Here is a 12,799-nt window from a genome sequence, read left to right on the forward strand (position 1 = left end):
AACAGCACTGGACCTTTCTAATTAAAGCTACTGGGGATGGTGTGCCTCAAAGTTGATTTATTAATCCTTTCTATCTCCACAAACATGGCTTTTCCTTCCAGCCCAACTAGACTGAGGCCAAATTTCTCTAACTGAAAAAACTGACCAGCTTCCAGCTCAGAGACTGTTTCTTCATTTATGAGAGATAACTCCATTTCTGATTTCAGGGTTTTCCTTGGACAATGCCACTCCTGTACTACTGGTTAAAGTTCAAGTATCTATTTCATGTACTATGGTTCTGTACGGTTACGTCGTGCTAAGCTTGTCAAATACCAGAGGATTTACTGTTTTGAAAGGAAGAAAATTAAATATTTTTTAAAGATTATTTTTACCAGCTAATATTTCTGTAAATGAAGTCAAATTAAAATCAGGTTGTATTGTAAAACAGGACAAGACACATTAGTTATTAGAGAATAACTCTAAACACAAACTAAATCACCTATATTTATAAACACTGAAAACTTTTGAAAACTAATTTTTTTGAATTGCGGAATGTTTGCTTTTTAAAATGTAAAATACTCCTCTGAAATAATATTAATAGCAAGCAGCATTAAATGTTAAACAAAGATCACATGGTTTATCCAGGCTTTGGAAACATTCATACATCTCCAAAACAAACTTGTGTAGGGCCTGCTCTATGATGATAACTCAGAGAGTTACGTTTATTTTTACAGTCTGTTGCTAAAGCAGTGCCAGCTAAAAATAAGTCCTGTCAAACAATGATAGCGTATTCTCAAAAAACTGTCACAAACAAATACTTTTCATAGATCATCCAAATCAAGATATTGAAGATAAAGAACTTTAAGTATTTTCCTAATCCTTGTCAGTGAAGACTGAGGCAAAGCAACCATTTAGAATCTCAGCAATGTCCTTATTTTCCTTAATTACTCCCTTAAAACCCTGATGATCCAGCAGATCCACCAATTCTTTAGCAGGCCTCCTGCTTCTGATGTAGTTAAGGAATTTCTTATTCATTTTACACTGTTAGCTACTTGTTCTTAGGAATCCATTTTCCCTATTACTTACTGCCTGCTATAATTTATACTCCTATTTATTGGCTTCACTAGGATCCAAATTCCAAATTTTGAAGGATTTCTGTTTGGCTCAAATAGTCTCTCAAACCCTGTCATTTAGCCATATAGACTTAGTCTTTTTCTTCCTGATTCCCTTCTTCTGCAGCAATACACATACCCTTTGAGGTTGTTACTGGGATTTGTTTAAGTAGCATCCATGCCACCTTTAAAATACTTCAAATTTAAGGCCTTCGTGACTAACCTAATTTTATTGAAATCTCTTTCTAAATTTTAATGTCTCCTACCTGCCCCTGGGATGTTGAACCTAAATATAGCGTGGTACTATTAGTGGCTCAGCTACTGTCATTTGAAATAGCTCCTGTGTTTTACTTAAAACTAGTCAAGAATAGCCTCTCCTCTTGTATGCTCCACAACTAGCCTTTAAGAAACTACCACTGAAGTGCTGAGAAACTATTTCCCTAAACTGTGTCTTCAGTAGTTTATATGTGGGTAGTTGAAGTCCCCATTATCATCAATGTGTTCGATTTTGCTTCCTCTTGGAATTTTTTTTTTTTTTTTTTAAATCTGGAGGCTGGTAGTATTTCCCTACTAATATTTACATTATTACAGGTTGGGATTTGTATCCACATAGATGCAGCTGTGTACTCCTCTCCACTCAGAATTGTGATCTCACTAGGATCTGTGGAATCCTTTAGCTACAGCTCTTCTCCCCTACTTCTTCGACCTGGTCTGTTTTTCCTATGTAGTTTATAACCAGGTATTATAGTGTCTCATTGGCTTTTGTCATTCTACTAAGATTCTGTAATGACTGTTCTGTCAATATCCTTGTCTATTGCAAGGCATTCTAGTTTATTTATTTTTTGCTTTTAAACTTCTTGCATTTGCATACAGGCATTTGCAGTTTTTATTCTTGACTAGGTGCCTGGTTTTATTTAACTCCTTAATCTGGCACCTTGATGATTTTACAGAATTTACCTCTGTTCTTATCCTGTCTCTGCACTAGTTCAGTTGTAATTTGTATCCTACTCTTTGCTGGATACTCAGACACCATTGTATTACAGATGCCTTTAACAGATGTCTCTGTCCAAATTTAGTGCTCAGCTCGTGCCAGTGTTCCCTCAGCTCTTAGTTTAAATACTCCCTCAATACCTTATTTATTTTACATGCCAGCAGTCAGCTTCTGTTTTGATTAAGGAGGATCCCAAAAACCTCTGTATATGCTTTTCCTTCCCCAAAATACCCTCCAGTGCCTAATAAACTTAAATCCCTCTTCTAAATCATGCACTGAGATCCTGCAGTTCCTTCTGCTAAGCTGGATTGCCTAGTAATGTGGCTTACTCCACAATGCAAGTAATAACTCAAATAATTAAATCAGAATCCCTACTTTAGAGAACAGACTCCAGAAGGGAAGAGCAAGCACCACTGGATTCTATCACCACAGTCTGTACGGGCACATCAACTCACTAGAAATTGACACAAGACAAGGTTTTTCCTATATTTCCAGTAGTTTTATTCCTAATGGTATAGACAGAAAACAATCCACAAACTCCTTTGTCAACAATGAACATTAAGAATTCAACTTGTAATAGGTGAATTTTATATCCTGTTCTGAATTCATCCTGAAGTGTAAATGGTTCTCAAAGACCCACACCGGCTAATTAATAACACTTGATGTATTTACTATTTAAGCTGCACCCAGAGGACTATTAGTGAGCCTAACCCTTGCTCCCAGCCTTTAAAATGTTATTTAAATTGGTGAGACTTGGTATACACAATATATATTCATCATGATGGACTCAGTGCAGATCATGTAGGTATTTTATAAAGTTCTTGACATCATAATGAAAAAATCTATCTATATCTCCAGTATTAAAGGAAACCAAATGCCAACTGTGCCATTGACTTGGTAAACAAAATCAATTTCATAGTTCAACTGTCATTTGCAGCTCCTTTAACTGATCCAAGTCACATAAGAGAGTCTGCAGACATAGCGTATGGGCATGTTGTAGCCATGGTTCACCGAGTCCTAGTAATACATTCTGTGCTTTTTTGTGTGTGCTTTTTAAAAAAAAAACAACATTAAATTTGTTGGTTGCTAGCACTGAGCGTTTTAGAAACTGCAAAAGAGGAGACATTACAGCTAATCAAATGAGAAACTATGACCAGTAAAAAACAGAGTTTTCCTTCCCTTTTTCAAAAAGCCATCAAATGTCAAAGTGAACTGTAATTTATTGAAAGATGGATTCTCACTTTGCACCTAATCCTCGTGAGCCCCATCTGCAGAATGCTGCTCGATTGCATTTATGGGAGCTCCTGTGAAGTACTCAGTATTCTGAAGGCATGGGCATTTTGTACCTGCAATCATTAGCTCTAGTCAGAAAGTACTGGATGAGAGACTTGAAATATTAGTGTACACATTCTCTCACAGACATTTTAACTCTTTATAGCATACCTTGGTCAAGTCAAAAAGCTACAAAAAGCAAAAGATTTGAAACCATAGTTCACAAGGGAGAGAGGAATCCCTTTTTTAAAGAAATATATGGCTTCAGTATTAGAAAACATCAGCAATTCTAAAACAAAAAATTGATATTGATATTGTTTAATATTTGTAAGGTTTTTTCCATACGAAAGACCCTTTTTATTCATTTTGATCTTGACTTCAAAACAGAGCTACATATTTTAGCAGTAGCAGAAAAGGTCAGGATTATAGGATGAGGCTCAGCACCACCTACTAAGGTTGCGCAACACTTCCGATTATAAGACTCTGTCAGACTTTAACCATCCAGGCTAGAATTTTTCATGCTGGGTGTCTACCTGCTAAATCTTTCTGGAAAATTTCAGTCAAAACAGTTGAGCTGTTTCCAAGAATGAGGAAAGGAACTGAGGAGTCAGGGGTAACAGATCTGCTGTGGAGCTGGATATTGGGATAGAATTGGATGGTCAAAGACATGTGGACAAGAAGCCGGGGGGGAGTAGGAGACTAAGGAGGAATATCAGGACAGAGGTAGTGGAAGTGGGGGTAATTGGAAGTCCAGGTGGGGGGAAACACATATCCAGTGAGAAGCTGGGAGGGGAAAACTGGTACCAGCTGAGACTTTAACTGGATAGGCAAGGAGACTAGGATTAGGAGCCAGGAGTGAGGAAGAGACAGAACTGAGACAGGGTCTGATTGGAGGTAACCTGTGCCCACTACAGCAAACTCCCATCCAGAGCCTGGAATGGATTTCAAGATTTCTGAGTCTCACCATTCCTTTGGTGACAGCAAACATCTGTGAAACCAAGTGGCAAAGTGTCCAGTTCATCTCTTTGCTGGTCCACATAGACTATGACATTCTATTACTGCTATCAGTTCTCCTTTAGCACAAGTGGCAGAGGTCTATGTGGTGGATCTAAAGGTTTTAAATCCTGTTGATGAACCATGTGGGTGTCACAATGATACCACATTATAGAATTTCAGTTTTTTACTTTGCTTTTTCAAAACCTTAGGAAATTATACACAGAAAGCTACATTAAAGGAACATTATGGTTGTAAAGTCAAGCACTCAAAAGCTAGTATTTGATCAAATAATATGTGATCATGTAATCAAAGAGTGTCTCATAATGCATATGCACAGCAGGGTCAAATTAAGACTGCAAAGACAACCTTAATTCTAGCATTTCTTAACTTGAGAGTATTAGACTTTACAACCTTAATAATGTTCTTTTAACATAGTTATTTTGATGGGTATATAAAGGTACCATAATGAGAAACCTCACTGCTCCACTCTGCTAAAAATGTCCAAGTTTTAAAGTGACATTTGGTACTGATAAGCAGTAATTTACTGAAAGACATTTTGTGGCTGCAATCTTTCACTGTCTACACTCACATGGAATTCCAATGGAGGTAGCAACACTGGCAGTGCTAGCGGAAACTGGAGACACAGTGGTGGTAACCTATGATGCCTAATCTTGTAGTCCTGATGACATGGTGGTAACACTAAACCTTGTCTACATTAGTATTTGCACTGTTGCTAACACCAGTGGAGTTGCACCACTGCAAAAATTGTAGATTTTCTCCCCAAAATGCTAGGGTAAATACAGTCTTCTTGACCATGAAAGAACTAATCTGTCACATAAAATCATAATATGAGAAACCATGAAGTAGGTCTTTTGGACAGGTATTTATTGACCCCTTACCTCATTTGGTGGAACAGCAGCAAAAGGTTTGATAATAGCAGCCAATGGAATCTGAGCTTGTTTGGCCATATCGGAAGAGGATGGGAAGCAGTAGGCAGTACATCGAATATAACGAGGGCTGGCATTGCCTAAAAGAACATATTATGCGCTGGGTTATGTAGGGTAGATTGATTTAAATTAAAGCAATTTAAATCACCATTTTAAATCATGATTTAAATCAACAAGCAGGAAATCTTGATTTAAATAATGAATTTTAATTGTGTTCTGAATTTACACTTTTCAGTTATTTTCTCAAAGAAAAGTTGATTTTCATTGCTTGGTAATAATTAGAACATTTGATTTTCAGCCTTTACATAATTCTGGTGCTTCTTTTTGCTAGCCAGGAGGATAAACTGTATCTATATACATTTTAGTAGATGATGAAGAACATTTTACTTGCTATTAGTGTCAAAATAGCATTTTATTTTATTAAATAAAGCTACATTAAATGTGCTGAATATGTATGAAAAAAAGTTTATCAAAACATGTTCTGCATTTAAAAATAATTTATTAAACAAAGGAAGTATTATCCACAGTTAGTGACTGGAACTGTTCCTGGTTACCACGTCCTTCAAGATTTTAGAAGTTGTAGGTCTCCTCCCTCACACCTACCTTTTATTCGTAGGTTAGAAGAGGAAAACAAGCTTTCCTGCTTTTCTCCAACTTCCAACTGATTTCTTAACTTTGAATAAACTAATCATTGAACTGAACTAGTTGAATAAATTGAAATAAAGAAAATATTTTCCCTGCACCTGGAAAAAGAGGCTACTGCTGGGTTAGCACTTCAACAAACTCTAGTTCCACGTGCTCAGCCAGTGACTTCCAGCAATGGTTTGACTTTCTTTATAACTTGGCAAACATGTTGCTTGAATTATTTTTAACTTGAATTTAAATGATTTTAACAGATTATAATAAGTTTTGATCTTAACATAGGTTTCAATTTCAAATTTAATTTTAAATAGGTTAATTTAAAAAAAAAGCCTGTATTTAATTTAAAATTTTAAAAAATCCCATTTTTATTTAAAAAAAAAGTCATGGATTCTTATCCACACTGGGGTTATAAGAGAAAAAAAAGAAAAAAAAAAAAAAAAAAAAACAGGAATGCAAAGTGACAATTCAAATGTAAACACTGAACATAAAATAAATACACTAGCAAAAGCTTCTTCCTCTTCCCATGTGAGCTTCTGTACACTTTCCTCTCATAGGCTATCAGCCTATTACACCTCTTCTTCATAGGCTTTCCTGACTGTTTCAGCGTACTAAAGATATTTAAAGTTCATTGGGGCAAGAACCTTGTTTTATTTCAGTACTTGTCAGTGTCTTCCACATATATGTTGCTGTATCATTAATAATTATTCCCGGCATGAATACGCTATTGATGCTCTAGTAGAAAACATTTAGTGTGGGAATCGTGGCTGGGATCTCAAAAGGAACCCTATGGAGCTGGGCTCCCAACTGCCAGTGAAAGTCAATGGGAGCTGGGCATCTCAGTCTCAGACTCCTTTTAAAAGTTCAGCCTGAAACTATACTTAGTTATTTGGAAGAGACTTCTTTGCTTAAAAGACAGTCTCTCCCTTCCCCTCCCTCCCTGTCCTCCAAAAAGCGGAAGAATATGTAGTAATACATTTTACCCAACCAGACTTTATCCAAACACAGATAAATGAATGCTGAGCTAATGGCATCACAAATTTAATTTACATGAGGGAGAGTCTTATATTGAGTTATAACATGCACAAATTCTGCCATCACAAAATGCGTGTGGAAGTTGAGATTGGCAATCACTCTACCTGGGGGACCGGCAGATTGCCAAGAAGGAAATGGCTGGAGCTACACAAACAAGAGGAAAAACTGAACCCAGCGACTGAGCTTGTACTCTGACCATGTAGTCTGAGCCTCAGGAATAGAAATGGACAGTATACTACAAGTTAAACTTGGCAAGTGTCAGTTTTTTAACCTTATATTCCAGCATGGACTCACCAGTGAGTCTGCATGATTCCTTTAATCATTACTTTCCCTGCACAGGGGGAGGTGAAGCGAATTCCTTAATTAATTAGAAAAAATCCTCACAGCTATTCCCACTATTTTATACAATTAAACTACTCAAATATTTTATTTCAAATGAGAAGATTGAATAAAATGTTATTCATATTTCATAGTTGAGAGTTATTCTTGTAACTGAAATACGCTTATTATAAATCCCAACAGTTCTGGGGAAGGATACAGCGTATATTCCTTGACAATGTCCTGCAGCACATGGAAAGCCAGCCAGGTTATCCCTCAAATGCAGTGCTTTTAGAGTGTGCAACTCTTGCTATGAAGTTAAGGAATTCTGAACTATGACATGAGTTTAAGTGTGGATTGTAGGGCTCAGGGTTGCTATTATTCTCAGGCTTTTTTGATTACGTTATTAGGAAAAAGGATGACTCCTGTCAGGTTAAAGGTTCTGCTTGGAGCTCACAACTATGTTTATCTTTCCACTCTAGATGCTATGTTGCTTTGTTACGAAGGAGCTGGCAGTACTAAGGGCCGGATTCTGAGAGGAGCAGAACACTCCACAATTCTCACTGTCTATACTGGAGGAGCTGTCAGTCACTCAGCCTCTGCTAGAGCAGACAGCCCTCAAATAGCACAGCAAGGCCACGATCCTGCAAACACTTTGGCATATGTATAATCTCAGTGAAGCCAAATGTTAACAAAGCCAATGGGAGTATTCAGGAATGTAAAACTAGGCATGTGCTTATGGTGTATGCAAGGTTGAGGTCTAAAGATCCTCAGTCAATTCTGGTACTCAATATTTCCATGTTACAAGCTTGCATTTCTCTCTCTCTCTCTCTCTCTCTCAATTTTTTTATATGCAATACTGCCATGGAAATACAGTAATGGTGACTGCATTGCTCTGAACTATTAACATTTAGTATTGTCATTTCTCTTCCATGCTACCTTAACTCATAGGGTTAAAAAGAACAATTAGCAATGTTTTACAGACACAACCGAGACAATGGAAATGAAGGTGCATTAAGGATACATCGAATGGGTTTTGCCTTTTATTTATGGCACAAGCATCTAATTAGTATATATCTTCTCAAAAGTGCTGAGCAACCATATATTCCATTAAAAAGAACAGGAGTACTTGTGGCACCTTAGAGACTAACAAATTTATTAGAGCATAAGCTTTCGTGGACTACAGCCCACTTCTTCGGATGCATACAGAGTGGAATAAATATTGAGGAGATATATATATATATATACACACATACAGAGAGCATAAACAGGTGGGCGTTGTCTTACCAACTCTGAGAGGCCAATTAAGTAAGAGAAAAAAAAACTTCTGAAGTGATAATCAAGATAGCCCAGTACAGACAGTTCGATAAGAAGTGTGAGAATACTTACAAGGGGAGATAGATTACCTGTCTTGTAGGAGGTGACGTCTGGGTACTTGTCTGGCTCTGTCAATCTGTTTTTTCACTTCAGCAGGTGGGTATTGTAGCATTCTTAAAACTACAATACCCACCTGCTGAAGTCACCTCCAACAAGACAGGCCCAACAAAGAAAATAACAGAACACCACTAGCTGTCACCTTCAGCCCCCAACTAAAACCTCTCCAGCGCATCATCAGAGATCTACAACCTATCCTGAAAGATGATCCTTTACTCTCACAGATCTTGGGAGACAGACCTGTCCTCGCTTACAGACAAACCCCCAACCTAAAGCAAATACTCACCAGCAACCACACATCACTGAACAAAACCACTGACCCAGGAACCTATCCTTGTAACAAAGCCCGATGCCAACTCTGTCCACATCTATTCAAGTGACATCATCATAGGACCTAATCATATCAGCCATACCATCAGGGGCTCGTTCACCTGCACATCTACCAATGTGATATATGCCATCATGTGCCAGCAATGCCCCTCTGCCATGTACATTGGCCAAACCGGACAGTCTCTCCGCAAAAGAATTAATGGACACAAATCTGACATCAGGAATCATAATACTCAAAATCCAGTGGGAGAACACTTTAACCTGTCTGGTCATTCAGTGACAGACCTGCGGGTGGCTATATTACAACAGAAAAACTTCAAAAACAGACTCCAACGAGAGACTGCTGAGCTGGAATTGATATGCAAACTAGACACAATCAACTCAGGATTGAATAAGGACTGGGAATGGCTGAGCCATTACAAACATTGAATCTATCTCCCCTTGTAAGTATTCTCACACTTCTTATCAAACTGTCTGTACTGGGCTATCTTGATTATCACTTCAAAAGTTTTTTTCCTCTCACTTAATTGGCCTCTCAGAGTTGGTAAGACAACTCCCACCTGTTTATGCTCTCTGTATGTGTGTGTATATATATATATATCTTCAATATTTATTCCACTCTGTATGCATCCGAAGAAGTGGGCTGTAGTCCACGAATGCTTATGCTCTAATAAATTTGTTAGTCTCTAAGGTGCCACAAGTACTCCTGTTCTTTTTGCGGATACAGACTAACACGGCTGCTACTCTGAAACCTGTCATATATTCCATTGAAATTAATGAGAGGTTCAGGAGCTCTTTGCATTTTTGAAAGTCATGCCACCACCTTTGTCTAGGTGCTTAATTATGGGTTTGGGAGCATAATTTTAAGCAACCAAATTTGAAAATTTCAGTTGATAATTGTTTTTTTTAACTTCATTTCAACTAGTAAAAAACCCAAAGTGATCCCACAAAGAGTTACCTTGATCTTGGATCACACAATCTGTGGTGACAAGAGGAGGAACTTGGCCTCTGATGTTTGTAGCATAGATTTGACCTCCTCTGGAAGCCTTATCATTTTCAATTACTTGAATCTGAAGAAACAGAAATAAAGAGAAAAACATGAAATAGGGTAGACTATGGATTTCCTCAATTTCATACAGAGTTTACAGGTAACCCTATTAGCATTCATTATCTATACAGATGTGCATAGTAGACAAGGAGTATATTGTAGCATGTATTGTCCAAAGAGGATTAAAACAATAATATACATATATCTATGTCCATAACTGTTTTATGCACCTTCTTAGTTCCTATTTGCCTAGGGTTGAACTTTGTCATAGTAGACCTGGATAATGGGCAAACCAAGAATGTCAGACAGTCAATGCTCAACTCCCTCTTCTGCAGGAAAACTCTCAGAAATGGACTAATGGGGAAGCAATCTCAGCAAAGTTCTCCACTGAAAGGAGAACCTTTTCTCCCTGAATAACAAACAGCAGAAAAGCCAAGCTGGCAAGTCTTCTACAGCCAGCAGCTGCCTCCAAGAGGCAAATTGTCACGCTGCGTGAAATTGTAAATCTGCCCCTGGGGTGGACACAGAAATTAATAGCCACTTGAGGCCAAAATTAGCATGATAAGTTGCTTCTTCGGCCCCATCTAAAATACAAACCTGGGACCGATTTAACTAAAGGTGTTCTGTTGAACTGATTTAGCTAAACTGGAGAGTTGTGTGTGGACATTCTTACATTTATTTAAGCCTGGTTTATAGCAGTTTAGCTTGCACCTGAAATTTAACTGTGGTTGGGAGACTCATGAAGCCTCTGTCAGACAGCAGAGATAGAGGCAAATACATCAGGATAGAGCCCACTGACTTTTATTCAAAAGCTATTCCCAAAACACTGGGAAAATCTTGGGGGCAAGTATTATTTTGAACCTTTCCCAGTGTAACTGACTCTGTCCCTTTAAATGGCTACATTTCTGTATTGCATTTTTAGCTTGCTTGACTTCCTCTCTACTCTTCAGCTTGTGTACCTATTGCTAGCTGCTTGCATAAAGGGAAAACAAACCAATTATTTACTCCAAAAAAAAGTCCATTGGCTGAAGAAAGTGAACCTTTTTCAGACTGAACTCTGTAGAAAACGCATGTAAACTGTACTCTCAAGAGTTAACTGACCTAAATATATCATTATTCTTGGAACTAGTTTTTGACAAAGTACAGATGCTGCATTTCATAGATGTTTTTAGAGCACAGATGAATCTTGTAGGAAAATCTAATCAACATTGGCTATACATAAAAAAGTATTTAGCTGGCAACACTATTGTAATTTTATAATATAAACATAACACACACACAGAGATATTTATCCCTCATTTTCAATTAGCTCTTTGCCCTTTACAGTCACTGACCCAGATCTCTTTTCTTTTAAACATGTAGTTCTGATCCTTACTGTGCTGCTAAAACAAACCATTTAACAACATTTTTTTAACATTGTTTATTCTCCTAGGGTAACAAACAAGACATCAGATTATTCCAGGGATATTTTTTTTTAGATAGAATTGTAACGTTATCCTGCTTTATGGGAAATGGTGAGATGACTTACCTATTAAAGGCAACGCCTACACTTACAAGTCATAAAAACACTTATATTTTTTAAATAATAGTTTGTCACACTTAGTTACATCTGAAGTGAGCAACAGAGAATCTTTTCCCTCAAGGTTCCTTCTCTCCAGGGTCAACTGTTACACATCATCTTCATCCATGCCTGAAGACCACCCAAACAGAGTCTGAACTGATCAAGGGAGTGGCCTTAGCCTCCTGCCCCTGCAGCTATACACTATTTCATGGAGTATTAACAATATATTTCTTTAATGTAAATTCTTCCTTACATATGGTGGAAAACACACATGAGATTCCATGGATACATAGTTCATAGTGCAGCTGTCTGTCTATTTGTGGCTTTGGGGTCAGGTTTTCACAAGTGCCTAAAGCTCAGATCTTCAAAGGTATTTAGGCCCCTAACTTCCAGTGCGAGCTAGGCATCTAAATCCTTTGAGAATCTGGGTAAGAGTGACTTCTGAGCATAAGTCCCATTGATCTTCAAGCACGACTTGAATTCCTAATTGACCTAGGTGCTTTTGAAATCACACCCTTTAACATTTTTGAGCTAATAGATATATGCATTTAAGTCCAAGACAAAATATCACAAATATTTCAGTGGTACAAATGTGCAAAAGAGGGAAACCTAGCAGTTCAGTCTACTTCAAATTTCTCGAAGATGTTGAAATATAAAGAACTAGAACAATGTAACAATAATACAATGCAATTATATCCAATGCAAAAAAAATATTCCTCCTTGAACTAAGTGCAAGCTATTTTTAATAAGATAGGCACAATGGCTGTTGTCAGAAGGCTCATGGAATACATTTGCAATCCTTGGAATACCGAACTCAAGTCCACAGTGGAATTTATCATTCATGCCTCAATGGTTCTTACAGTAGTGCTACAACCTCACAGTGTATGCCAGTAACAGAAACACAATTGTTTTACAGTATTAATTTATAATGGAGCCCAGGGATACTATTTGAGATTCAGAAAAAAAAATTAAATGAACTCTAATCTAATATGCAATCAAAGGTGCCAAAAGCAGCAACTTGCTATCTACGAAATCTTACTTGTCAATAGGCTTAGTGGAAAAATAATCACTGTTCATTGTGATTCACGAGGTGTTCCTGCATATCTTCTACTGCACACAGAACAGAAAGGCTTGTTT

The 12,799-nt window shown here is 37.5% G+C and overlaps 1 protein-coding gene across 3 annotated transcripts in view; it reads right to left on the bottom strand.

Annotated features, from left to right (window-relative positions):
* Positions 1 to 12,799, bottom strand: part of SEC24D (SEC24 homolog D, COPII coat complex component) — a 96,729-nt gene that overhangs the window by 57,747 nt on the left and 26,183 nt on the right. For all 3 annotated transcript variants that reach the window (XM_054029881.1, XM_054029879.1, XM_054029880.1), the window contains 2 exons: positions 10,012 to 10,123; positions 5,250 to 5,377 (listed from right to left, as the gene is read on the bottom strand). In XM_054029881.1, the coding sequence (XP_053885856.1) occupies positions 5,250 to 5,377; positions 10,012 to 10,123 (240 nt within the window). The remainder of the gene's footprint in view (positions 1 to 5,249; positions 5,378 to 10,011; positions 10,124 to 12,799) is intronic.

The sequence above is a fragment of the Malaclemys terrapin genome, chromosome 5, assembly GCF_027887155.1.
Source record: "Malaclemys terrapin pileata isolate rMalTer1 chromosome 5, rMalTer1.hap1, whole genome shotgun sequence".
In the NCBI taxonomy this organism is placed as follows: Eukaryota; Metazoa; Chordata; order Testudines; family Emydidae; genus Malaclemys; species Malaclemys terrapin.